This window comes from Hyla sarda, chromosome 2 (assembly GCF_029499605.1).
Source record: "Hyla sarda isolate aHylSar1 chromosome 2, aHylSar1.hap1, whole genome shotgun sequence".
NCBI classification, from domain to species: domain Eukaryota; kingdom Metazoa; phylum Chordata; class Amphibia; order Anura; family Hylidae; genus Hyla; species Hyla sarda.
Genome location: NC_079190.1, coordinates 439,709,723 through 439,736,580, shown reverse-complemented (window position 1 = coordinate 439,736,580; position 26,858 = coordinate 439,709,723). Strand labels below are relative to the sequence as shown.

Sequence of the window (26,858 nt, the reverse complement as noted above, 5' to 3'; positions counted from 1 at the left end):
TCTATTACACCATAGCTGTATAGCTCTCCATGTTTTAACTGCATTTTCATGTTTCACCTATATCCTTGTGCTGGCAGTGTGCTGCTGGATTCTTCTGTTAAAGTTATATATGGCTACCCGGCCTCTAGATGGCCAACCTTTTTTGTTACACAGGGATGGCTCTGCTCTCACCAACTTCCAATTCAGATACATATTAAAGAAATGCTGTGCGCATCTGGGTTTGGGTAATTTTAAAATATGTCCCCACTCATTAAGAATTGGTGCAGCAACGGAGACATCACTGGCCGGTTTGCCTGCTAACATAATAAAAGCTATGGGTAGATGGAAGTCAGACAGATATAAAATTTATTTACGCCCTGATCTTTTAATAAATTAAATTATTTTACAGATGAGCTAGTGAGGATAGTATAGATTGTTGGACACTCCTTCATTCACTGGGCTGAGAGGCGGGCAGCTGATAGGTCATATGGCCTGAATCTGGGATATCTAATTGATAAGGTCTGTGTATTTTGGGCTGGTGAGAGGGGTATCTGCCCCTCCCCCCCCAGATGTAATGATTCTGCACGCGGGGGGGGAACGATGTTGGCAGAGTTTGCACATCATTATTATTTAAAAATTTCAAGCAGGTTCTTTTCGCTATACATGACACTTTTCCCTCATGCATGTTAGTTTTCTCCGAGCTTATCCCAAGGAGGTCCTGGTCTTTGAGGAACACTAGGTTCATGGACCGCATACATAAAAGACTTAATAGAGGGATAGAAAAATGTATGGCTGCTGTTAAGGGCTTCTCATACAGGCACACTGAGCTGGAGGGTTTTGAGCCAGGGCTTTTTCGTTATGATTATGTTCACTTGTCCGAAATTGGGATGGATATCTTTAATGTCGGTTTGAAAAATATAATTGACTTGGCCATGGCTTCGGGGGGTGCTCGCCTGTAAGCAGGCACGCTTTTGGGGGTCACCCAGATTGCTCTGGGCGGACAGTTGGTGGTTATTAAGTTGATATTCAAGTTATGAAGTATTTAGTTGATATTTATATTCATGGCTATGGTAAATTATTAATTAATTATTTAATTATTTATTCCCCTCAATAAACGGCTGTGGCCTTTTCATCCAAAAGGTTGTCTGTCTTTATTTATTATTTGTTATTTATTTATCTATTTGGTGTGGTGGTGGGGGGGTCTCTATCCCATGTACAGCGCCCAGGAGGGTAACGGAGGGGCCACATGGGATGTGCCCCCCCCCCCCACACCTCCAGTGTGATGTGAATGAGGAGATTTCATCAGCTAGAGTTTATAATATCTTATAAAGGGTTAATATGTGGATGACTCACGGTGGTGTAAAGTTTTCTTACAGGGCCAGCTTTTGCTGGGCAGTTTTGGAGCGTATTTTGATTGGTGGACCCGGCTCCGGCGGGAAATTGGTAAGGGATAAATAAGCAGTCATCCTGATAGCAGTGTTCAGTCCTGGGAAGAAAGGAAGAGGATCACATCGCCCTCCCCCTCCCTTGTCACGGCCGTTTCTGAGGGATGTCACCCAAGGTTGGGCGGACAGCCGTTGAGTGCTGTGGGGGTCACCCAGAATGCTCTGGCCGGACAGTTGGTGGTTATTAAGTTGATATTCAAGTTATGGAGTATTTAGTTGATATTTATATTTATGGTTTTATATGGTAAATTATTAATAAATTATTTAATTATTTATTCCCCTCAATAAACGGCCGTGGCCTTTTCATCCAAAAGGTTGTCTGTCTTTATTTATTATTTATTTATCTATTTGGTGTGGTGGTGGTGGGGTCTCTATCCCATGTAGTCTATTTCTCGTTTCTTTGGAAAAGACTGGCAGCTCCTTGGCTATCTGTAAGTTCCACATAGAATGAATAAATGTACATTTCCCAGAATTTTCACTAATGCCTGACATTCAAGTGAACGGAGAGCCCAAGGGCAACATTAAGCTTTTGTTGTCAGCACTTTGCATTTTCTGTTTATTTCAGTACAAATGTAAATGTTCAGAAAAAGTATTTAGTTAAAATGAATGTGAATTAAAATTGATTGAACAGAATGGATTTATCAACCTCTGATTTCTTTGTTCTATTCATAATAATAATTCAGTGAGGCTGTGGGTGTACAAAAATCAAAGAAAACTGTACTTTTGAAAAAGTACCATATTCTGTCTGCTAATTCTATCTTTCGTTTTTTTTTGTTATTTTTAACACAATAAAGCCTCTAAAGGAAGCATGATTTTGGGACCAATTACCAATGACCTATTAGACATAGAGGAAATTTGTCAACTTAGATTTATTTTTACCGATTGAAGCCAAATGCCAAAACATGTTTTTTTTTTTTTTTACCTTGTTTCTATTTTCTAACTGTCATTTTTTTAATTTCATGTTATGTGTACTTCATTAAGGGGCAGCCAAGTTTGCTGAGCTCCTTCTCTGCTCTTTTACCAGGATTTAGATATATACTTTACAGCATCTACATGGACATAGGAAATTATAGACGGAAGGGCCGGGCTCATTGACATCTAGGCAGATGTTTTCTAGCTATGCTTGTGCAGGAGAGGAGGAATTGTAGTATCACCTATTGTAAATGGCCTGATCTTTTCTTTATATACTGGTATCCCCTTTCAATATAGTCCTGCATATGATTATGAGATTGCAATAATGCTTTCTCTACAGAACAGTAAGTGTCCATTTATTATTAGGCTTTAGTGCCAGACTGAAAACTACAAGTCTTCAGGATTATTTAAAAAGATAAATAGTGAAAAATATTAACCTCTCTTACCTTCCTCGCTCTCATGCCAGTTCCCAGTGTCCAATTCCGGGTTTTGTTGACGCGACAAGTCACACAATCACCGGCTGAGGCGGGACATTGATGCGGCCGAGTTCCGTGCTTTTGGTTGCAGCGTGGGAGCAAAAAAGGCAGGAGAGGGTGCTTTTTTTCTTTGCTGTGCTCCTTCCGAAGCAGATAAAACATAAGGTCAATTCACCCTTTTAACAATTTAGAGATATATTCCATGTCATAATCATACAAGAATTGCTGCTAAGAGGGGATTGATATGTGTAAGACTTCTTTGACCATGCAGCGTAGCATTTTATACCCGTAAATATTACAGACGTAAAATGAAGAGGGACGGACTTCTTTTGAGCTACATCCACTTCAACAACATTTTGGGGATTTTTTCCCCTCCTAAAAACAGTTGGTTTGCTGAGTGTTTGCTGTAGTCGAAGAATCTGATGAACAATTCTAAAAAAACAAAAAAAAACTGTTGAGAAATGCAAAAACAATACTCAAAACACAAAAAAAGTCTGAGAGCTTTAAAAATGAATCTCAAAATACCTTGTGTGCACATAGCCTTAAAGGGGTACTCCGCCCCTAGACATCTTATCCCCTATCCTAAGGATAGGGGATAAGATGTCAGATCGCCGTGGTCCAGCTGCTGGGGACCCCCGGGATTGCCGCTGCGGCACCCCTCTATCATTACTGCACAGAGCGAGATCGATACAGGGGACGGAGCAGCGTGTCGTCATGGCTCCGCCCCTCGTGACATCACGACCCGCCCCCTTAATACAAGTCTATGGCAGGGGCGTGACGACCGCCACGCCCCCTCCCATAGACTCGGATTGAGGGGGGCGGGCTGTGACGTCATTATGTGCAGAGCGAACTCGCTCTGTGCAGTAATGACAGCAGGGTGCTGCAGCGGCAATCCCGGGGGTCCCCAGCAGCGGGACCGCGACGATCTGACATCTTATCCCCTATCCTTTGGATAGGGGATAAGATGTCTAGGGGCGGAGTACCCCTTTAAGGCTAAGTTTCCACTTGGTTTTTTTTCTGGCAATTTTTGGAATACTGCCACTGTAGTTTTTGAGTCAAAGTCCGAAGTGGATCCATAAGGAAGGAGAAGTGTAAGTCCTTCCTTTATATGTCCTATTCCTTTTGAATACACTTCTGACTTTGGCTCAAAAACTGCAGTGGCAGATCTCCAAAAACTGCCAGAAAAAAAAACAAGTGAAAACTGTGCGATGCCATTAAACATTACAGGACCCACTTATTGAAACATACTCTTCTAGATACTAAAGAACCGAATAAAGAACACTTTTATGAAACTTTCAAACATTTTATTAAACAATGTATCAATATTTGGTCTGCAGTATTACATACCAGAACTATAGCTGGGGGATTTAGTTTGGGGGAGTTATCTTATATTTTAATCTTTATAAATCCAAGTTATGGGCCGAATTTCCTCATATATTACAAGTTAGGACCGCCTATAATATAACTGATTACATAAAGTGAATTGTTTACTGTCTGCAGCTGATAGATAAAAAAAAATAATAAATATGTGCAAAATGTGTACAAATATTTCAGTTTAGTTTAGTTAAAATAAAATTTTAATTGCACTATAAAAGCAGGCGCAGGGTACATAAATTCAGAAGCTGCCGTGTGGTCCGTGAATCACAATAGCTAAAGATGCTCATTATGGTTAAGTACTATCTTCATCCTTGGAGGACCTCTTCACACTGTAATACCGTACATTATTACTTATATTGTTGGTCCCAATGTTCTGTTATTAATACAATCACTCTCCACTACAGGAGCAACTTGACAATAAAGTATAAGAACCAGAGAAATGTAAAATGCTGGGCAGCTTCTCAGCTATTTGTTAGCAGATTTTATTGGACTAACTTTAGCCTGCCATAAGCCCGTAACACTGTGGACAGTAATAGATATTGCTTATACGGTTTTACCCTTTTGATGAAACTATATGGTAACTACTTAGAGATTTCAGCAGTCCTTGCTTCATCTAACATATCACTCCGACAACAAACAGAAGTAATTCTTTTTATGATTGAGGAATTCCTAGTATACGCTCTAAGGAACCTTTAAAGCGTACCTGTCAGTGCAAAAGAAAAAACATTATCTGTTACTCAGTACCTAATCCTGATCTTGATTTATGTGTCTAGGACATATATATCTTTAACAAATAGTATTTATATCTTGCTCACTTGCTTTGTGTTCTTGCCTTCTGGAGGGGGCGTGTCTGTCTCTCTCCCTCACTGTAATGACTTATCTGCTACAACTACAGATGCCCACACTCCTTTGTAGTTTTTCAAGAGCTGGAGCCACACAACTAGAGAATACACAGCTCTAAAACGTAGTTTTACAAAGATTGTACCCCCAGTTGTTGCAAAACTACAACTCCCATCATGGGAGGTGCAGTTTAGGAACAGCTGAAGGCTGCAGTGTTGCAATGGTGATCTCCTATACTGAATACCAACACACGTTACATCCGGTATCCAGTATGCTTCAAAATACGGAGTAGTATGTCTGCATAAAGACAGATGACCCCTAGTGGCGGCTATTTTCATTTTTGATTTTTTTTAGTAAAATTTCCTTTTTTTAAAATAAATGTATTTTTAAAAAAGTAATCTTATCAGTAGTACTAAAAAATATAAAAAGTTTTTCATAATGACAGTGCCTCTTTAAAGTGAAGGCGCCACCAAGATTGCTTTCTTGCTTACAAGAGGCAGATACTTAATCCCTTAGGGACGGAGCCCATTATGACCCTAAGGATGGGAGCATTTTTTTTTTTTTAAATCTGACCTCTATCACTTTATGCATTAATAACTATGGGATGCTTTTACTTATAAATTTGATTCTGAGATAGTTTTTTTCGTGACATATTCTACTTTATGTTAGTGATAAATTTTCATCGATACTTGCATCATTTCTTTGTGAAAAATTCCCAAAAATTGAAAATTTTGCATTTTTCTAGCTTTGAAGCTCTCTGCTTGTAAGAAAAATAGACATTCCAAATAAATTATATATTGATTCACATATACAATATGTCTACTTTATGTTTGCATCATAAAGTTGACGTGTTTTTACTTTAGGAACACATCACAGGACTTCCAAGTTCAGCAGCAATTTTCAAATTTTTCAAAAAATGTTCTAAATCGGAAATTTTCAGGGACCAGTTAAGATTTGAAGTGGATTTGAAGGGCCTTCATACTAGAAATATCTCATAAATGACCCCATTATAAAAACTGCACCCCTCAAAGTATTTAAAATGAGATTCAGAAAGTTTGCTAGGTGTTTCACAGGAATAGCAGCAAAGTGAAGGAGAAAATTCTAAATCTTCATTTTTTTACACTCGCATGTTCTTGTAGAGCCAGTTTTTGAATTTTTACAAGGGGTAATAGGAGAAAAAGCCCCCCAAAATTTGTAACCCAATTTCTCTTGATTAAGGAAATACCTCATATGTGTATGTGAAGTGTTCGGTGAGTGCAGTAGAGGGCTCAGAAGGGAAGGAGCGACAATGGGATTTTAGCGAGTGAGTTTTTCTGAAATGGTTATTGAGGGGCATGTCATGTTTAGGAAGCCCCTATGGTGCCAGAATAGCAAAAAAATATAATAAAAAAAAAAAAAACACAAGGCATACTATTTTGGAAACTACACCCCTCAAGGAGTGTAACAAGGGGTACAGTGAGCCTTAACACCCCACAGGTGTTTGACGAGTTTTCATTAAAGTCTGATGTGTAAATGAAAAAAAAAATTTTCACTAAAGTGAAGTTTTTTGCCCAAATTTACCATTTTTACAAAGGGTAATGGGAGAAAATTCCCCCAAACTTTGTAACCCCATCTCTTCTGAGTATGAAAATGCCCCATGTTAGGACGTAAAAGCTCTGCGGACAAACTATAATGCACAGAAGAGAAAGAGTCACGTTTGGCTTTTGGAAAGCAAATTTTGCTGAAATGGTTTTTGGGGGGCATGTCGCATTTTGGAAGCCCCTATGGTGCCAGAACAGCAGAACAGTAAAAAAATACCCACATGGCCTACTATTTTGAAAACTACACCCATCAAGGAATGTAACAAGGGGTACAGTGAGCCTTAACACCCCACAGGTGTTTGACGACTTTTTGTTAAAGTTAGATGTGTAAATGAAATAAAAAAAAATTTGTTCACTAAAATGCATTTTCCCCCCAAAATTTTACATTTTTCCAAAGGGTAATAGGAGAAATTGCCCCCCAAAATTTGTAACCCCATTTCTTCAGAGTATGGAAATACCTCAGGTGTGGATATCAAATGCTCTGCTGGCACACTACAATGCTCAGAAGAGGAGGCGCGCCATTGAGCTTTTGGAGAGAGAATTTGTTTGGAATGGAAGTCAGGGGCCATGTGCGTTTACAAAGCCCCCCGTGGTGCCAGAACAGTGGACCCCCCCAGTGGCGTTGCGACCCGGGTGCGGGGGGTTGCAGCCCGCACCGGGTGACACCAACCTAATGGGGTGACACCAAGACGCTCTGCAGCACCCCCCCCCCTCCCCAGCTACACCGACACCCCCCCCCCCCCATCAGTACCCGACCGGCAGCACCCCCCCCCTGGCATTCACCAGCGCTGTGAGCCCGTCCAACAGCCCCCCCCCCCCGCATTCACCAGCGCTGTGCGCCCGTCCAACAGAACTCCCCCCGCCCTTCATCGCCGCTGTGCGCCCGTCCGTCAGCTGCCCCCCCGCCTTCATCGCCGCTGTGCGCCAGTCTGTCAGCACCACCGCATGGGACGTCAGTGACGTCACTCGCAGGGTGCCCGGAGAGAAGGATCGCTGCGCTGGATGGGTGAGTGTGTGTGTGTCTGTCTCTCTGTCTGTCGCTATCTCTGTATGTGTGTGACTGTCTGTGTGTGACTCTGTGTATGTGTGTGTGTGTGTATGTGTGACTGTGTGTGTGTGTGTGTGTGTGTATGTGACTGTGTGTGTGTGTTGCAGGGGGACCCAGGAGCGCTACACCCCTGCCCACAATCATTTCTTGTATTGGAATTATGTAGGAGGCCTTCTGGTGTGCCAAGTATGCCTTATTTTCTGTGTGTGTGTGTGACTCTCTGTGTGTGTGTGTGTGACTCTGTGTGTGTGTGACTCTGTGTGTGTGACTCTGTGCGTGTGACTGTGTGACTCTGTGTGTGTGACTGTGACTCTGTGTGTGTCTGTCTGTGAGTGTGTGTCTCTTTGACTGTGTGTGTGTTTGTGTGTGTGTCTCTCTGTGTTGTATGTGTTTTTTTTTGTGTGTGTGTGGGGGGGGGGGGGGTTAAACAGCGATCTAATGTGGGGAGACTTTGACCCATTGTGGGGAACCTGCAAGGGAACCTGCGGCCTAATGTGGGGTAACTACTACCAAATGTGCGGAGTCTATGCTACCTAATGTGGGGATTCTATGCTACCTAATGTGGGGAGTCTATGCTACCTAATGTGGGGAAACTGCTACCTAATGTGGGGAATCTGTGCTACCTAATGTGGGGAAATTGCTACCTAATGTGGGGGAACACGTACCAAATGTGGGGAATCTATGCTGCCTAATGTGGGGAAAATATGCTACATAATGTGGGGGAACTGTGCTACCTAATGTGGGGAAATTGCTACCTAATGTGGGGGAACACGTACCAAATGTGGGGAATCTATGCTGCCTAATGTGGGGAAAATATGCTACATAATGTGGGGGAACTGCTGCCTACCTAAAGTGGGGGAACTGCTGCCTACCTAATGCTCCCCCCTGGCAGTAGCACCCTCATCATCCACCAGCAACACCCCCCACCCCCAGCAGTAGCACCTCCATCAGCAGATCCTGATGGTGGATGATGGCGGTGCTCCTGCCGGGAGGATGATCCTGCGGAAGGATGATGGCGGTGATACTGCCAGGGGGGATGGCCAGTTGCACCCTCATCATCCTCCAGCAACACCCCCCCAATAGTAGCACCCCCATCATCCACTAGCAACACCACCAAAACCCCCTCCCGTGCTAATAGCATCAGCTAACGGATGTTGAGGGGTGTTACTGCGGTTGTGGTATTATATTCAGAGGGTGCACTGTATGGCAACGTTATATTCAGAGGGCGCAGTTTGTGGTAGTATTATATTCAGAGGGTACAGTGGGTGGTAGTATATTCAGGGGTACAGTGTGTGGCGGTATTATATTCAGGGGTACAGTATGTGGTAGATTTATATTCAGAGGGTGCAGTATGTGATGGTATTATATTCAGAATGTACAGTGTGTGGTAGTATATTCAGAGGGTACAGTGTGTGGCGGTATTATATTCAGGGGTACAGTATGTGGCAGATTTATATTCAGAGGGTACAGTATGTTGGTGTTATATTCAGAATGTACAGATGTGTGGTAGTATTATATTCAGTGGGTATGGTGTATGGAAGGTTTATAATCAGAGTATAGTGTGTAGTAGTATTATATTTAGAGGATACAGTGTCTGGCAGGTTTATAATAATACTTGTTTTCATATAGAGGATGAGAATGCGCTGACATAGTGATGCGACGTCTGGGCAACACATTCTACAGACAGAAGTTTTAGCTGGACCAGGCGGTATGTACCATCTGAATTAGATAATGGAAGACTATAGAGAAGACGTCGCCTGTAGTTACTGATATCATTGTGTATTCTCCTCACTATAGAGAAGACGCCACCTGTAGTCACTGATATCATTGTACATTCTCCTCTCTGTGTCCTATCAGAGCTGTAGTTGTTTGTCAGTTCTACAGTTATGGTGAGTGAAACTACAACTCCCAGCATAACCTCACCACTGCTCAAAGGGGTACTCTACTGAAAAACTTTTTTTTTTATCAATTGGTGCTACAAAGTTAATCAGATTTGTAAATGACTTCTATTTAAAAATCTTAATCCTTCCAGTACTTATTAGCTGCTGTATAAGCGATTCACAGGAAGTTCTTTTCTTTTTAAATTTATTTTCTGTCTGACCACAGTGCTCTGTGCTGACACCTCTGTCGATGTCAAGAACTGTCCATAGTAGGAGCAAATCCCCATAGCAAACCTATCCTGCTCTGGACAGTTCCTGACATGGACAGAGGTGTCAGCAAATAGCACAGTGGTCAGACTGAAAAGAACTACACAACTTCCTATGGAGCATACAGCAGCTGATAAGTACTGTAAGGATTAAGATTTTATATAGAAGTAATTTAAAAATCAGTTTAACTCTCTGGCACCATTTGATATAAAAGTAAATGTTTTCCAGTGGAGTACCCCTTTAAGTAATTCTGGGAGCTGTATATTTAAATGGGGAAAACTTCTTTAACACTTTCCTATTCTGTGGCAACTGGTATATCTGATTATTATACTGGAATTTCTCACAATGTGCTACAACAGTGGTGTCTGTCACAACAGGCTAAAAACGTGCTGAGGGGGGGGGGAGGTATGGGGTGACACCATTTTCTACCGCACCGGGTGACACCAACCCTAGCAACACCACTGGACCCCCCACATGTGACGCCATTTTGGAAACTATACCCCTCACAGAATTTACTAAGGGGTGCAGTGAGCATTTACACCCCACTGGCGTTTGACAGATCTTTGGAACAGTGGGCTGTGAAAATTAAAAATTGCATTTTTCATTTTCATGGACTACTGTTCCAAAAATCTGTCACACAAATGTTCTCTCTAAAAGCCCAATGGTTCTCCTTCTCTTCTGAGCATTGTAGTGCACCCACAGAGCACTTTACATCCTCATATGGGCTATGTTCTTACTCAGAAGAAATGGGGTTACAAATTTTGGGGGGGCTTTTTTCCTATTTACCCTTGTGAAAATGAAACATTTAGGGTAACACCAACATTTTAGTAAAAAAAGAAAAAATTCTTCACTTTCCCATCCAACTTTAACGAAAATTCGTGAAACACCTCTGGGGTGGCATCACATGTGGTTATTTATTTTTTTGCGTTTATGTCAGAACCGCTGTAAAATCAGTCACCCCTGTGCAAATCACCATTTTTGGCCTCAACTGTACATAGTGAACTCTCACTCCTGAGCCTTGTTGTGCGTTTGCAGAGCATTTTATGCCCACATATGGTGTATTTCCGTTACAAATTTTGAGGGTCTTTTTTTCCTTTTTACCTCCTGTGAAAATAAAAAGTATGGGGCAACACCAGCATGTTAGTGTAAAATGTAAAAAATGTTTACACTAACAGGCTGGTGTAGACCCCAACTTTTCCTTTTCATAAGGGTTAAAAGTTGAAAAAGCCCACCAAAATTTGTAGTGCAATTGCTTCCGAGTACAGAAATACCCATATGTAGCCCTAAACTATTTCCTTGAAATACAACAGGGCTCTGAAGTGAGAGAGCACCATGCGCATTTGAGGGCTAAATTAGGGATTGCATAGGGCTGGACATAGGGATATTCTACGCCAGTGATTCCCAAACAGGGTGCCTCCAGCTGTTGCTAAACTCCCAGCATGCCTGGACAGTCAGTGGCTGTCCGGAAATGCTGGGAGTTGTTGTTTTGCAACAGCTGGAGGCTCCGTTTTGGAAACACTGCCGTACGATACGTTTTCCTTTTTATCGTAGGGGGGGGGGGGTGTATATGTAGTTCTTTACCCTTTTTTTGTGGTAGTGTAGTGTAGTGTCTTTAGGGTACATTCGCACTGGCAGGGGCTTATGGTGAGTTTCCCGCTAGGAGTTTGCACTGTGGTGGAAAATTTGCCGCAGCTCAAACTTGAAGCAGGAAACTCACTGCAAACCCGCCCATGTGAATGTACCCTGTACATTCACATGGGTGGGGTGGGGGGGAGCAAACCTCCAGCTGTTGCAAAACTACAATTCCCAGCATGCACCAACAGACTGTACATGCTTGGAGTTGTACTTTTGCAACAGGTGGAAGAACACTGGTTGGAAAACCTCCAGTTAGGTTCTGTTACCTGACTCAGTATTTTCCAACCAGTGTGCCTCCAGCTGTTACAAAACTACAACTCCCAGCATGTACTGATCACCGAAAGGGTATGCTGGGAGATGTAGTTTTGCAACATCTGGAGGGCTACAGTTTAGAGACCACTGTATAATGGTCTCAGACTGTAGCCCTCCAGATATTGATAGGCAACTCACCGACTTCCGTAGGAACCAGGGAGCTGCATCGCCGTCCTCTGCTGCTGCCGACCGTCACCCGCTGCCTCCGCCGATCGTCGCCCGCTGCCGCCTCCGATGGGTAAGTGGACCTCCTTTGGCGCTGGTCCCCGTCAGTTCCCCATTTTGTCCTGCCTACTGTGGCTGGGCAGAATGGGGGAACCGAACGTTAACCCCCACCCCTGATCTGCTATTGGTCGTCGCTTCTGAATGACCAATAGCAGGGATAGGAGGAGTGGCACACCTGCCACCTCACTCCTATCACTTCAAGGGGATCATGGGTGTCTTGGACAACCTCGATCCCCCTTATTTTCCGGGTCACAGGAATAATTTCAGCAGGCATTCCGTTCCGATCACCGCCCGGCAAGCTGTGATCGGAAATGCGGAGGGCGTACAGGTACACCCCCTCTCCTTAAATGACGGGATGCAAGGGCGTATCCATACGCCCTCTGTCCCCAACAAATTAAACAAGTTTGTTTTTTTCTAATGTGTTTCTAATTTCTATCTTTTATTGTTATTATTATTTTTAACATTACTATTGGGGATGGGCATGTTGCCTGTGTGGCATTTAACAGCATTTAGAGAGATGCTTTACAGCAAGCCCAATGAATATAGGGCCAATAGGCTAAAAGGGGCCCTATTGACCTTCAAGAGGAGAGGTCAATGCAGGGGTTATTGTGCAGGGAGGGGGAGGTTCAGCTCTGGTAACACCCGCTGTGAATGGCCTGATCCTGTGTCTATATACTGGCGTCATCTTTCACTGGACTCCTGTCTTTGATAATAAACTTCTACAGAAAAGGGAGATTTAGCTTTGTCTTAGTGGACAGAATGAAAACCGCAACATTTAGGAATTTTTTTTTAAAATAATATAGATTTATATTTATAGATTTATCATATATACTCGAGTATAAGCTGAGTTTTTCAGCACCTTTTTCATGCCGAAAATGTCCCCCTCGGTTTATACCCGAGCCATGGGGAAAAAACAACTGCAGGCATACCGGTGGGGGTGGCGAGAGGATGGGCAGAGCCATCCATCGTCGCCCATCTATTCTGCATGGACCGTTCGACTTCCAGTGGGGAGGGTGAGCCGGTCCGGGCCGTCCATCTTGAACAGGAGGCCCTCTTCTCCGCTCTGGGCCTGCCCTGGACTAGTGACGCTGCATTTATGCCGCCGTGCAGCGTCACTAGTCCGGGGCCAGCCCGCAACGGAGAAGAGGGCCTCTCGGTCAAGATGAATGGCCCGAACCGGCTCACCCTCCCCACTAGAAGTTGGACGGTCCTTGCAGCGATGTTGGACGGCTGCTAGGGAAGGACCGACAGAGCTGCGACTGGGGAGGTGAGTAGAGAACAAGAGAGGGGGATCTGGATAATGTTATGGGGGGCAAGGGGGATCTGTATAATGGGGGGTTGAGGGGTCTGGATGATGACAGGAGGGATGAGGGGGGGGGCTGGTTGATGACAGTTGGGAGTCGGGATGATGACAGAGGAAGGCGGGATGATATGACCGGGGGGGGGGATGATGACGGGGGGATGATGTATTTCACACCCTAGGCTTATACTCGAGTCAATAGGTTTTCCTGGGTTTTTGGGGTGAAATTAGGGTCCTCGGCTTATATTCGGAATGGCTAATACTCAAGTATATACGGTACATATAGATGAAAAATTGGGAAAGATCTGAAAAAAGAAGTCACCAATTCTTTTAAAGGACGTTTAACATAAAAACTTTATTTAACAATATTCTCGATTCTCAGTTTCTTATGTAAGGATTTATTTGGCATTATAAATAAACTTAAACCAAACAATTAAAGTTATACAGTAAATCTGTTACATCAGTTAGTTATAAACCTTATGTAACATTTCTTTCCATGTGACAGTGTGCCAAGCTGCCAGATATATGGATTTCTATTGTATCCCTTGGAGGTGAAGGATGGTTTCCCAACATGCTCAGAAAGTCATTGTTCACCTTGAGCACAATAAAATGCCCATATCACCCTTATTTAAGGATAATTGTAGATGAGGGCTGTTGTGTCAGTAGGTCACAGAAGGGAAAACAACGTTATCCTATAGTGGCACCAAATGGAAGCAGATGTAGACGTTGCACTCCCAAAAAAAGTTCAGGAGACATTCTTCACATGCTTCAGAGGTCCTTTTGCACCGGCTTCCAGTAGGTGCAGAGGTAGCAGTCACATCTGGACTTCTATTTAAAAATCTTAATCCTCGCAGTACTTATCAGCTGCTGTATGCTCCACAGGATGTTGTGTACTTCTTTCCAGTCTGATCATCGTGCTTTCTGCTGACACCTCTGTCCATATCAGGAACTGTCCAGAGCAGAAGCAAATCTCAATAGCAAACCTCTGCTCCGTACAGTTCCTGTATCTGTATAATCTGTAATCGGTTGATTTAAAAACTTTTTTTTTTACTCTCTGGAGTATCCTTTTAAGTTTCGCCTGTGACTGACAGATACTAAATATTCCTAAATACAATTCATTGTTGGTGGTAATTTTGCCTTATTAGCATTATATGTTTGAACAGGATAACCTTGTTCACACTTGCATATTTGAAGTAGAATTTTTCCTCAGCACTTGTAAACCAAAACTAGGATTGAGTCCAAAACACAGAAGGTGCTAATCTTTGTTATTCTTTTTTTTTCTCTCTGAAGACTTCACTTCTGTTTTTGGTTTACAAATGTAGATGCAAAATTCTGACCTTGATACATTATGACTGTGTAAAAGTGGCCTAAGAAGCAAGTCAAATACAAACAGAATTCAGATGTTTGTTACATTTGGACCCGCTTTCAAAGCTGAACAAGTAGGAGGACAAGTCTAAGTGCTGCCAATGAATCTGTATAAACACAACCTAAGATGTCATAAATTGTTCCACTTGTTATTGTTTTAGCAGATAGATATTTACTGAAAGAGACACCCAAACTAAAACTAACCTTTTCCTTTTTAACCTGACCTAATGTTATAAACCGCTCTAGCTGGAGTTTTCTTCTTCAGAAAGTAGCATCAGAGTTTGGGAAACTGAAGAATTGAAATTTAGTTTACATAAGGAAAGGGGTATCTATGTGTGTATTTTTTTTTTGTAAAGTTGCTATTAAAGTGTCAGGATTCGGCAGGCTGGAGGTGGATCCTCTGTGTCAGAGAGGGATTGGCGTGGACCGTGTCGGTGGACCGGTTCTAAGTTGCTACTGGTTTTCACCAGAGCCCGCCGCAAAGCGGGATGGTCTTGCTGCGGTGGTAGCAACCAGGACGTATCCACCGTCAACGGCTCAATCTCTCTGACTGCTGAGATAGACGCGGTACAAGGGATTAGACAAGAGCAAGGTCGGACGTAGCAGAAGGTCAGGGCAAGCAGCAAGGATCATAGTCAGGGGCAACGGCAAGAGGTCTGGAACACTGGCTTGGGATACACAAGGAACGCTTTCACTGGCACAATGGCAACAAGATCCCGCAAGGAAGGAAAGGGGAAGTGAGGTTATATGGACAGGGAGCAGGTGGAAGCTAATTAGACTGATTGGGCCAGGCACCAATCACTGGTGCACTGGCCCCTTAAATCTTAGAGAGCTGGCGCGCGCGCCCTAGAGAGCAGAGCCGCGCGCGCCAGAACATGACAGCCGGGGACCGGGACGGGTAAGTGGCTTGGGATGCGATTCGCGAGCGGGCGCGTCCCGCTATGAGAATCGCATCCCCATCGTGAATGTCAGTGCAGCGCTCCTGGTCAGCGGGTCTGACCGGGGAGCTGCAGAGAGGAGAACGCCGCGAGCGCTCCGGGGAGGAGCAGGGACCCAGAGCGCTCGGCGTAACATAAAGGGTTATCCACCATAATGTGATTTTAGTACTTACCTGTCAGACAGTAATGGACATGCTTAGGAAGGATCCGTTCTTGTCTTGGGGCTGAATAGCTGTGTTAAGTCCACTATAATGCTTCTGATTTCTTTTTGTGAAATGGCTATTTCCGGTTGGAGTTCCCTCGATCCAACTTCAAGTCCCAGGATCCCCTGTTTGTGTGAGGTCACTTTTCTGCGTTCCACACATTAGCCACCCCAACCATTGCAGCACACCTTGGACAATTCCCTGCAGATCTGTGGAGAATGATACCCTCCACCCACCCATCAGTAGCTCCACCCATTGAACCAGACAGGCTCCCTCTGAACACTTAACTAGTGATGAAATGTCTCGGGCCCCACTGCAACCTGGGAAACCTGAGACGACACAAATTTTATATGCGGATAAAAATAAACATCACATAAGAATTGCAAGACCAGCCATTAGAACACAGGTACAGACACAATATTATGAACTACACTTACTTTACAGCCCCTGTAGCACATTTAGATTAACAAAAAAATCCTGAAATAGCCCTTAAATGCAAGAAATGAAAATGTTGTTAACTATTTTACATTTTTGTTAAATAGATTTTGTAGCAGACTGTGTAATTATTTTGTAAGACTTTGCTACATATTGTATGGGGATATACAAATGGAGATATCCTTGGTTGGGTTTATGATTTATTCATGTACTCACTAATATAATATTTAATTATTCTCTGTGTGTCTAACAAAGAAATCTTCTACTTGATCAGAACATACTGCATACTCCTGGAGGAACTAGGTTTTATGAGACTCATGATTTATTGTACTTTGTACAGGAGGGCATTGATGCCCTATTTACAAAGAAATTATATCAAATAATCTCCATTTAATTGCTTCCTTTCTACGTCTTGTGACAATGAGACTTTTAAAGCGCAACTGTCATGAACTTGGGGCTATATAACCTACTGTAGACTGTGTCTACAGGAGTGTTTTTACCTTAGTTCTCTCTGCATTTATCACCCAAAAATAACCTTTTTAATAGCAGCGGCTGCATTGTATACAGGAGCTGATCTGAGAAGTTTACATGACAATTTTTTTGCTGGTATTTTATTATAGAACATTATTCCATGCTGAAAAACATACAAATTTTACTCACAAATTGCACAATGGGAAATTGCACATTTGAAATATGGGATTCTCAAAACAAACAAAAAAAGTTGCATGTCACTGCTTGGCACATAGTCTATGCCAGGGGTCCTCAAACTTTTTAAACGGGGGGCCAGTTCACGGTCCCTCAGACCGTTGGAGGGCCGGACTATAGATAACAAAACACACTTATATATCTTATTAATGGACTACCACTTTAAGTACACAGCACAGTTCCCCCCACATTAGATTGGCAGTATAGATCCCCCACATTAGGTTGTAGTTCCCCCACATTAGGGTTGGCAGTACAGTTCCCCCACATTAGGGTTGGCAGTACAGTTCCCCCACATTAGGGTTGGCAGTACAGTTCCCCCACATTAGGGTTGGCAGTGCAGTTCCCCCACATTAGGGTTGGCAGTACAGTTCCCCCACATTAGGTGCAGTACAATTCCCCCACATTAGGTGCAGTACAATTCCCCCACATCAGGTGCAGTACAATTCCCCCACATTAGGTGCAGTACAATTCCCCCACATTAGGTGCAGTATAGTTCCCCCATATTAGGTTGGCAGTATAGTTCCCCCACATTAGGTAGTAGTTTCCCTACATTAGGTTGTAGTTCCCCCCCACATTAGGTGCAGTATAGTTCACCCACATTAGTTTGTAGTTCCCCCACATTAGGTGCAGTATAGTTCCCCCACATTAGGAGCAATATAGTCCCCCACATTAGGCTTGCAGTATGTTCCCCCACATTAGGTGCAATATAGTCCCCCACATTAGGCTGGCAGTATAGTTCCCCCACATTAGGTGCAATATAGTCCCCCACATTACGTTAGCAGTATGTTCCCCCACATTAGGTGCAATATAGTCCCCCACATTATGTTGGCAGTATAGTCCCCCCATATTAGGGGCAATATAGTCCCCCACATTAGGCTGGCAGTATAGTTCCCCCACATTAGGTGCAATATAGTCCCCCACATTAGGCTGGCAGTATAGTTCCCCCACATTAGGTGCAATATAGTCCCCCACATTAAGCTGGCAGTATAGTTCCCCCACATTAAGTGCAATATAGTCCCCCACATTAGGCGGGCAGTATAGTTCCTCCACATTAGGTGCAATATAGTCCCCCACATTACTTTGGCAGTATAGTTCCCCCACATTAGGTGCAATATAGTCCCCCACATTAGGCTGGCAGTATAGTTCCCCCACATTAGGCTGACAGTATAGTCCCCCTCATTAGGTGCAGTATGTTCCCCCACATTAGGTGCAGTATAGTCCCCCACATTAGGCTGGCAGTATGTTCCCCCACATTAGGTTGGCAGTATAATCCCCCAAATTACGTTGGCAGTATAGTTCCCTCACATTAGGCTGGCAGTATAGTCCCCCAAATTACGTTGGCAGTATGTTCCCCCACAGGCATACAGCCTCCAGCGATACAGTATGGCTGGAGGCTGTATGCCTGCCTCATTTCAGTGTTCCGACCACCGCTCCGGCCATAGCAGGACCGGAGGATCGGTGGTCAGAAAACCGAAGGGACGCGCTGCTGGTAAACACTTACCTACTACCAGCGCGCGCGTCCTTGCTTTTTCACTTCTTCTCTTCTGCTCCGCTGCTCCGCGCTCGGTTGCCATGGGCACACGCATGGGATGTCAGTGACATCGCTGCGTGCGCCTGCTTCCGGCGGTCCCTGCATTTTTAAAATAAACGCGTGCCGCAGGGACTTCACAGAGGCATCCTTGTGTTCCGAAAGCATCTGGAATAATTTACAAATGTATTTAACTTTCTGCCACCAGTTGATGTAAAAAAAAAAAAAAAAAAGTTTTCCACTGGAGTACCCCTTTAAAATAGGACAATGAAAGTCAGAAAAATTTTAATCTATCTCATAGCTGTCAGTTTTTCTGACTGTCATTGTCCTTTTTTTAAGTATTTTTATATGATTCTTCAATAAAGATGTATAGAGTTTTCTCCTATTTTGTGTCTGGTGTGAATTGTAGGCATCATCCTATTATTAGTTGTGATGAGCGGCATTGCCCATATTCGAATTTGCAATATTTTGCGTATATATAGACAAATATTCGTCCTATATTCCCGAATTTTGCGTATTCGTTATACTTGCAAATTCGCATATGTGAATATTCGCATATTTGCGTATTCAAGGAAGAAAACAGTGAGGGGGTGGGCAGCTTTACTATTGGTTGCTAGGGATGTTGTTGATAACCTCTGACAAGTGTATTTGCATCATTCTAATTGGCCCACAAGTGAAAAGAAGGAATATGCAAATATTCACATATGCGAATATTCACATATGCGGAAAAAAGTGAATATTCACAATTTCGAATATATAGTGAATATATTCGCAATATTCGTGAATTTGCAATATTCACAATAAAAATATGAAATGCGAATATTCACGCCCAACACTAATTATTAGTAGAGTAGTGGTGGTACAAGGTACTGCAGCATTATCCCATTCAAGTATCTTGCACCACTCTTACTTTTATTACAGCTGATAGGCCGGGGTGCTGGGAGTTTGACCAATCCTGGGGATGGGGATAAGCCATCACTTTGAAGATGTAAAGGAGATGGAGTGCTGAACTAATGCTGCTTTCCCTTATTCTTATGACCCCCTCCTAACATTCTGAGATGGAATACCCCTCCATAATGGAATAACAGCTGACGCGCGTTTATCGTAATACATTTCCAGCAGCTGGCTGCCATAATTAGATATGTAGAATAGTTGTACTCATTCTGCCTGTAAGTGCTAAAGTGTCCTCTGTTTGGGCTCTCAAAACCCTGTGTGCCGCCTTCATGGAGAAGAAACAATCGTATTTCAGCTATTAAGATTTTCGTGTAATAAGATGAGACAAAAGGAAAAGAATGGATGAAATTAAGCTCATGTGAAAGCTAAAATGTGTATCCTAATAGCATCTCCTCCTACCATCATTGAAAATATAACTGGTATTAGGTTTGCCTTTTCTCACTAATGGCAAAATAAATCATGGTTGATAATGCAATAAGCGGCAGGATAGCAATACTACCGGCCAGGCTTAATGTATCAGATGAAAACATTTTTGAAAAAGTTACAGTACAATGAATCCATTTTACTATTAGGGGAACCTGAATTCATTTTTGGATTATGGATTTCAATAGAAGAGTAAAAACAAACAGATCTGAACATCAAAAGCCACTTTATCCTTTATACTGGAATTGTAAGTTGTGCGGATACAACATGATAAAAAAAGGCTTCTGTATACTATGATGCAGGGAAACTGGAGTGTTTACACATTCACAAAACAATCCTTTTTTTTCTTTCAAAGGGCTTATACAGGTCATGTTAGTGATCTACTTTGTTGCAATTGAAGCAGCATTTTTTTCTGTGTTTAAAGGGGTACTCCACCACTAGACATCTTATCCCCTATCCAAAAGATAGGGAATAAGATGTCGGATCACGGGGGTCCCGCCGCTCCGTGCACCGGATGTCTGCGGTGTCGAAGCCGAGATCATCGGGGTCCCCAGTGGCATGACCCCCCCACGATCAGACATCTTCTGCTCTATCCTTTGGATAGGGTATAAGATGTCTAGTGGTGGAGTACCCCTTTAAGCATGCAGATACGGAAGCCAGAAACAAGACTTGATCAAAAACTGATGCAAACAGAGAAAATAATACATTTTTATTCTGCACAGATGACATAAATAATCCATGAATATAAGGACTAGTTATTTTCAGCTACTATACCGGACTCACAATTGTCACATAAAGCGTGGACTAACAACTCCCATTCTTTAAAGGAGTATTCCAGCAAAATAACTTTGACAATATTTGGCTGGGCATGAAAATACAAAATAAGCCATACTTACCCATCCTGGTTCTCCGGAAGGCCTGTTTCATTGACTTCCTGATATGTAAGGTAAATCTTCTCCAGAAGGAAGGGAGCTTACTCTCTGATGCCACTTATTGGTAGTAGTGTACCTGCATTTTAATGATTTGTCTTTTAAAGAGTCTTGAAACGTGACAGCATGGATGTGGAAGAAAAAGACCTTTAGATCCAGGCTCTGCCAACTCAGAGTCAAGGATATCTTTATAGGATCCAGTTTTATTGAAATAGCATATAAAATAACAGATATCACGTTTCGAGTCTAACCCCCTCTTCTTCAGATCAGAAAACACAGCGGATAGACATTATACATTTAAATACAGTGAAAAAGGGCGCCAGAAGCATATGGGAGTGGCTTAGGTTCAAAGGTCATCAGATACATATGTAAACGAATAAGTCATAGTGGATAAATTATAAATAGGTAAATAAACTGAGAACATATTGGGATACTTTATCAAGACAGGCACTTTATAAATATACATAGCATGATTACAAGCTCAGGGAGCGACGTTTGGGTGTACTGCCTCTCGTTCTGCAGCGCGGGAGAAGCAGGAGTCGGAGCCCACTGCGGAGCTCTGGTGACCAGTGACGCGTTGCTAGGCGTCCTGGTCACCTGGTAGGATTCTCCTATGTCTGCTGCAGGGCTGGGAGCGCATCGCGGTGCAGAGAGCCCAGATCATGGACACAAAGCCGATAACTGCAACGCTTGCAAATGCATTGAGATATATATATATATATGTATATATATTATATATATGTGGTGGCCCAGTATGGGATGGTGTTTCGCCGTACTCTCCTAAACCACGCTTGTAACTTCGGGGCCCTGATGCAAAATCTGCAACAGGGCCCCATATGCCAATTATTGTACTGCTCTCTTATGGGGCAGATATGCTTTGGGGCCCCCTTAGGCACCAGAGCCAGGGTGCGACTTCTACCTCTATAGCTACACCATTGGTAGCAGCCCTCCTGTATACAGTAGCCTCCCCTGTGTATAGTAGCCCCCCCGTATATTGTAGCAGCCACCCTGTATACAGTAGCCCCCCTTTAGGAAAAAAGCAGCCCTCCCTGCATAGAGTGGCCCCCTATATATGTTAGCCTCCATGTAGGTAATAAGTAGCCCCCACTGTATATAGTAGAAGTCCCCCCATATATAGTAGCAGACCCTCAGTATACAGTAGCCCCTGCTCCCCGTAGTTAAAAAGCAGACCCCCCTGTATATAGTAGTAGTGCCCGCCCTATATATAATAGCCCTGCTTTATATGGTAGCAGCCCCCTGTATACAGTAGCCCCGCGCATTTGTTAGAAACCCCTCTGTATACAGTAGCCCCCCTTAAGGTAATAAGTCCCTGTATGTAGTAGCCCCTCTGTATATGGTAGCAGCCCCCTTGTATACAGTAGCCCCTCCGTAGGTAATAAGTAGCCCCCCTGTATATAGTAGCAGCACCCCGTATATGTTAGCAGCCCCCCTGAAGATAATAAGTCCCTGTATATAGTAGCCCCTCTGTATATGGTAACAGCCCCCCTGTATACAGTAGCCCCTCTGTAGGTAATAAGTAGCCCCCTGTATATAGTAGCAGCGCCCCCTGTATATATGTTAGCAGCCCCCTGAAGGTAATAAGTCCTTGTATATAGTAGCAGCATCCTCCTGTATATAGTAGCCCCCCTCTATATGGTTGCAGCCCCCTTGTATACAGTAGTCCCTCTGTAAGTAATAAGTATCCCTTCCCCGTATATAATAGCAGCGCCTCCCCTGTATATAGTAGCCCCCTGTATATAGTAGCAGCCCCCTGTAAACACTAGACCCACCCCATAGGTAATAAGTACCCCCCATATATAGTACCAGTGTCCTCCTGTATATGTAAGCAGCCCCCTCCCGTATACAGTAGCCCACTTGTAGGCAATAAGTAGCTGCCCTGTATATAATATCAGACCTGAACAACCCCCCCCCCCCCCCCCCCCGTATCTATACTTATCAACTCCGGGACAGATTTACAGCATGGATGCCCTTCTACCTCTGTCTCCTCTGCGCTCCAGCACACAATGATGTCACTCGTCTGTGCCGGAGCGTAGAGGAAGGAATGCTTAGCCTCTTGTCTTAGGCGGCCACAAGAGTGATTGACAGAACAAGGAGCCAATGGCTCTGTGCTCTGTCAAATTCAGTACTGCGGCAGCCCGCAGGTGACATGGGGTATGTCACAGGCAGCGGTCCGCTAGGAGGGGTGGCCCGGCACACTGGACGGCCTGGCCCACCTGGCAAATGCCCGGTGTGCCCGTTAGCTAGTCCGGCACTGGAAGGAAGAGCTACCCAGCTGCAGATAATTATTTCAGGATTCTTGCCCCTCATAGGTGTAGAGTGGATTGCTCAGAGAGGCCTTTGTTGTGGAACTGTAGGTGTAAATTTTTTTCCTTGAGGCACCAAGAAGCACCAAAGGCATGTTGTGTCTTATAGGCCATGCAAGCTCCATGGGAAAAAAATTTGCAAAGTACAGAGCAAGCTCCATTTCTTCTGGAGGAGAGCTATATTGCATATTTTCTCCCAATGAAGCATGAATGGCCTATAAAACTCCTCATGCCCTTTGGTGTTCTCCTTAACCTCTTAGGGACACAGGGTGTCCTGGTCACAGTGGGTCGGTCCCGGCGGCTAATGAAAGCCGGGACCCTGGGCTAATAATGTGTGGCACCGATCGTTTTTCCGCGTACTATTAACTCTTTAGACGCGGTGTTCAAAGTTGATTGCTGCGTCTAAAATAACATAAAAACACTCTCGGCAGCTCAGTCGGGCTGATCGGGACCATCGCGGTAAAATAGCGTTGTCCCGATCAGCTAGAACACAAGTGGAGGGGTGCCTTACCTGCCTCTGGCATGTCCGATCGGCGATTGGCTGCTCCAAGCCTGAAATCCAAGCTTGAGCAATCGACCGCCGATAACAATGTTCATTGCCATGTTAATGAATGGCAGTGATCTGTGTAGAAGATCAGTATGTGCAGTATTATAGCCACTAGAGGGGGCTATAATGCTGCAAAAAAAAGTGTGAAAAAAAGGTAATTACATTAACCTCTTCCCTAATTAAAGTAAGAATCACCCCGTTTTTTTTTCCTCTTTTTTATATCCTGAAATTTTTTTATAAAAAGTGATCAAAAAGTCCAATCAATACAAAAATGGTACCGCTAAAAACTTCAGATCACGGCGCAAAAAAGAGTCTTCATACCACCCCGTACGCAGAAGAGGACAATTTTAAACGTATTCATTTTTGTGCATGTAGTTATGATTTTTTCAGAAGCAATACAAAATCAAACCTATATAAGTAGGGTATCAGTTAAATCGTATGGACTGACAGAATAAAAAAAAGGTGTCATTTTTACCGAAAGATTCACTGCGTAGAAACGGAACCCCCCAAAATTACAAAATGGAAATGTTTCTTAAATTTTGGCGAACAATGAATTTTTTTTCTGTTTTGCCATTTTGTTTGGTAAAATGACTAAAGTCACGGCAAAGTAGAATTGGTGGCGCAAAAAAATAAGCTATAAAATGGAATTTTAGATGCAAAATTTAAAGGGTTAGGATTTTTAAAAGGCAAGGTGGAAAAAATGAAAGTGCAAAAACAGAAAAACCCTGAGTCCTTAAGGGGTTAAGAAAAGATTTCATCCCTTTAGTCCCAGGACCCCAAAACTGATACTCACCCATGTATCTGAGATTCAATCAGTCACATGACCAGGGTAGATTTTTATCCCCTGCAAGTGATGATTTAATTCTTATATAGGTTAAGGTAGATAGATTTTTTGTCTTTTTTTAAACTTATTATTCTTTTACTTTACTGTGTTATTATGACTCTGAGCAGAGCTCTGAATAACTATAGAGAACTGATACTGAGTATATATGAACATATTTGATAGGGATTGACCGATATTGTTTTTTTAGGGCCGATACCGATAATCGGTGGAGGTTAGGGCCTATAGCCGATAACTTATACCGATATTCCGGTATAAGTTATCGGCTATTTATCCCCCCTCGACACCGCTGCAGGTCATTGATTTAAAGCGGGCGCTTTAAATCAATGCACTGCAGTGGCTTTTGTGGTGCCATAGGCCGCCGCCGCCACCACCCGCTTCTCTCCCCTACCTGTCAGGGTGGTCCGGGCCATCCATCCTTCCGTCCTGTAGTGTCCGGCGCCATTCCGGGTGGAGGGTGAACCGGTCCGGGCTGTCCTTCTTCTCCGGGGGTCATCTTCTCCACTCCGGCCAGGCTCCGGCCAGGCTCCGGCCTAGTACGCTGCATAGATGCCGCTGCGCAGTGACGCCCGTGCGCAGCGACGCACCTGACGTCACGGCGTAGCGGCGTCTATGCAGCGTACTAGGCCGGAGCCTGCCCGGAGTGGAGAAAAGGACACCCGGAGAAGGACAGCCTGTACCAGTTCACCCGGAATGGCGCCGGACACTACAGGATGGAAGGATGGATGGCCCAGACCACCCCCATTACGGGTAAGTTTTTATTTATTTATTTTTTATTGACTCGGAGGGTGGGGGAGGGGCCCGACCGGTATAGCGGTATGGGCAAAAATCCATACCGGAATACCGCCCAGCACTACGTTGGGGGGTGCAACGCGGTGGGTCGGGGGGGCGTTCGCGGTGTGGTGCGGCAGGTCGGGGGGCGGTCGCGGTGCGGTGGGGGCGGTGCGACGGCGGGACATTATCGGCTTATCAGCAAGGTAATTGCCGATATCGATAATGCCCAAAATTGTGATTATCGGCCGATAATATCGGCCATACCGATAATCGGTCGATCCCTAATATTTGATACATAGTTGTTTGCTAAACTATGTCTCTTTGAGGTTGGTTTTGTTGTTTTGTGGCAGTTTTGAAGCCAAAGCTAGGAATGGATTCAAAAGGAGCAGGAAATATAGGGGGAGATTTATCAAAACCTGTGCAGAGGTAAAGTTGCCCAGTTGCCCATGGCAACCAATCAGATTTCTTCTTTCATTTTAAACAAGGCCTATGCAAAATGAAAGAAGCAATCTGATTGGTTGCTATGGACAACTGGACAACTTTTCCTCTGTACAGGTTTTGATAAATCTCCCCCATAAAGAATGACTTATACATCTTTTAGTGACAGATACTGAAGATTTAGCAGTTCAGTGGTCAGATTTTATTGGTTGTATTCAATCTGTTTAGAAAACTGCTGATAAATCATAAGAAAGTCTTTGATATATCTTTATATGTCAGAGATTTCCAGCACTGTAATGCTCACAGAAATGTACTTCTCATTCCAGGTATACAGCAATAGTAAAACCCATGGACATTCAAGCCAACAATGCATTGACCAAGATTTGTATCAAAGCTGCTCTCATCTGGATATTATCTATGACCCTGGCAATCCCAGAAGCTGTTTTCTCGGACTTACATCCATTCTACGACAAAGAAAGCAACAAAACCTTTGTCAGCTGTGCCCCCTATCCACACTCCGATGGACTTCACCCAAGGATACACTCAATGACTTCCTTCTTGATCTTCTATGTTATCCCCCTATCTATCATTTCAGTGTATTATTATTTTATTGCCAAAAATCTTATTCGGAGTGCATACAATATGCCAGTGGAAGGAAACGTACATGTTAGGAGACAGGTATGATTTATGGTTTGTAAAATTTGTTGTGAACAAGAAATAACCTAAAAGATGTTTAATACTGTATCTTGTGTTAAATGTGCAGTAAAGCCTGCTGGCTCCTCATCCCATTGGCAGAGGATATGCATATATAAGCATCTCTGACCTCTAAGAGTAGGTGTTTGGAAGCTCAGTATACTGTATAGCCTATTGCACTTTTTCCTAACTATAGTTAGTTTGTCATAGTAACATGTCGGGTGTTTTGTATATTGGGGATCAAGGTGCTGAGTTATCCATTAATCCCTAAAACAGAGAGACAGAAGCACTGACCCTTGTGTAGTTTTGGCTGTGATTAGCATTGTTAAAGGGGCACTCCACTGAAAACATCGTATCTCCTATCCAAAGAATAGGGGATAAGATGTGAGATTGCGGGGATCCCGCCGCTGGGGACCCCCGCGATCTCCGCTGCGGCACCCCTGTCATGTCTTTTAGTGTACGGAGCGAACTCCGCTCCATGCCCG

At 43.6% G+C, this 26,858-nt stretch overlaps 1 protein-coding gene across 9 annotated transcripts in view; it reads left to right on the top strand.

Annotated features, from left to right (window-relative positions):
• Positions 1–26,858, top strand: part of GRPR (gastrin releasing peptide receptor) — a 208,850-nt gene that overhangs the window by 102,405 nt on the left and 79,587 nt on the right. For 5 of the 9 annotated variants that reach the window (XM_056559233.1, XM_056559237.1, XM_056559241.1 and 2 more), the window contains one exon: positions 26,007–26,358. In XM_056559233.1, coding sequence (XP_056415208.1) covers positions 26,007–26,358 — 352 coding nt within the window. Of the gene's footprint in view, positions 1–25,733; positions 25,875–26,006; positions 26,359–26,858 lie in introns of those variants that run through there. The other 4 variants (XM_056559235.1, XM_056559236.1, XM_056559240.1 and 1 more) reach the window with 4 other exon arrangements.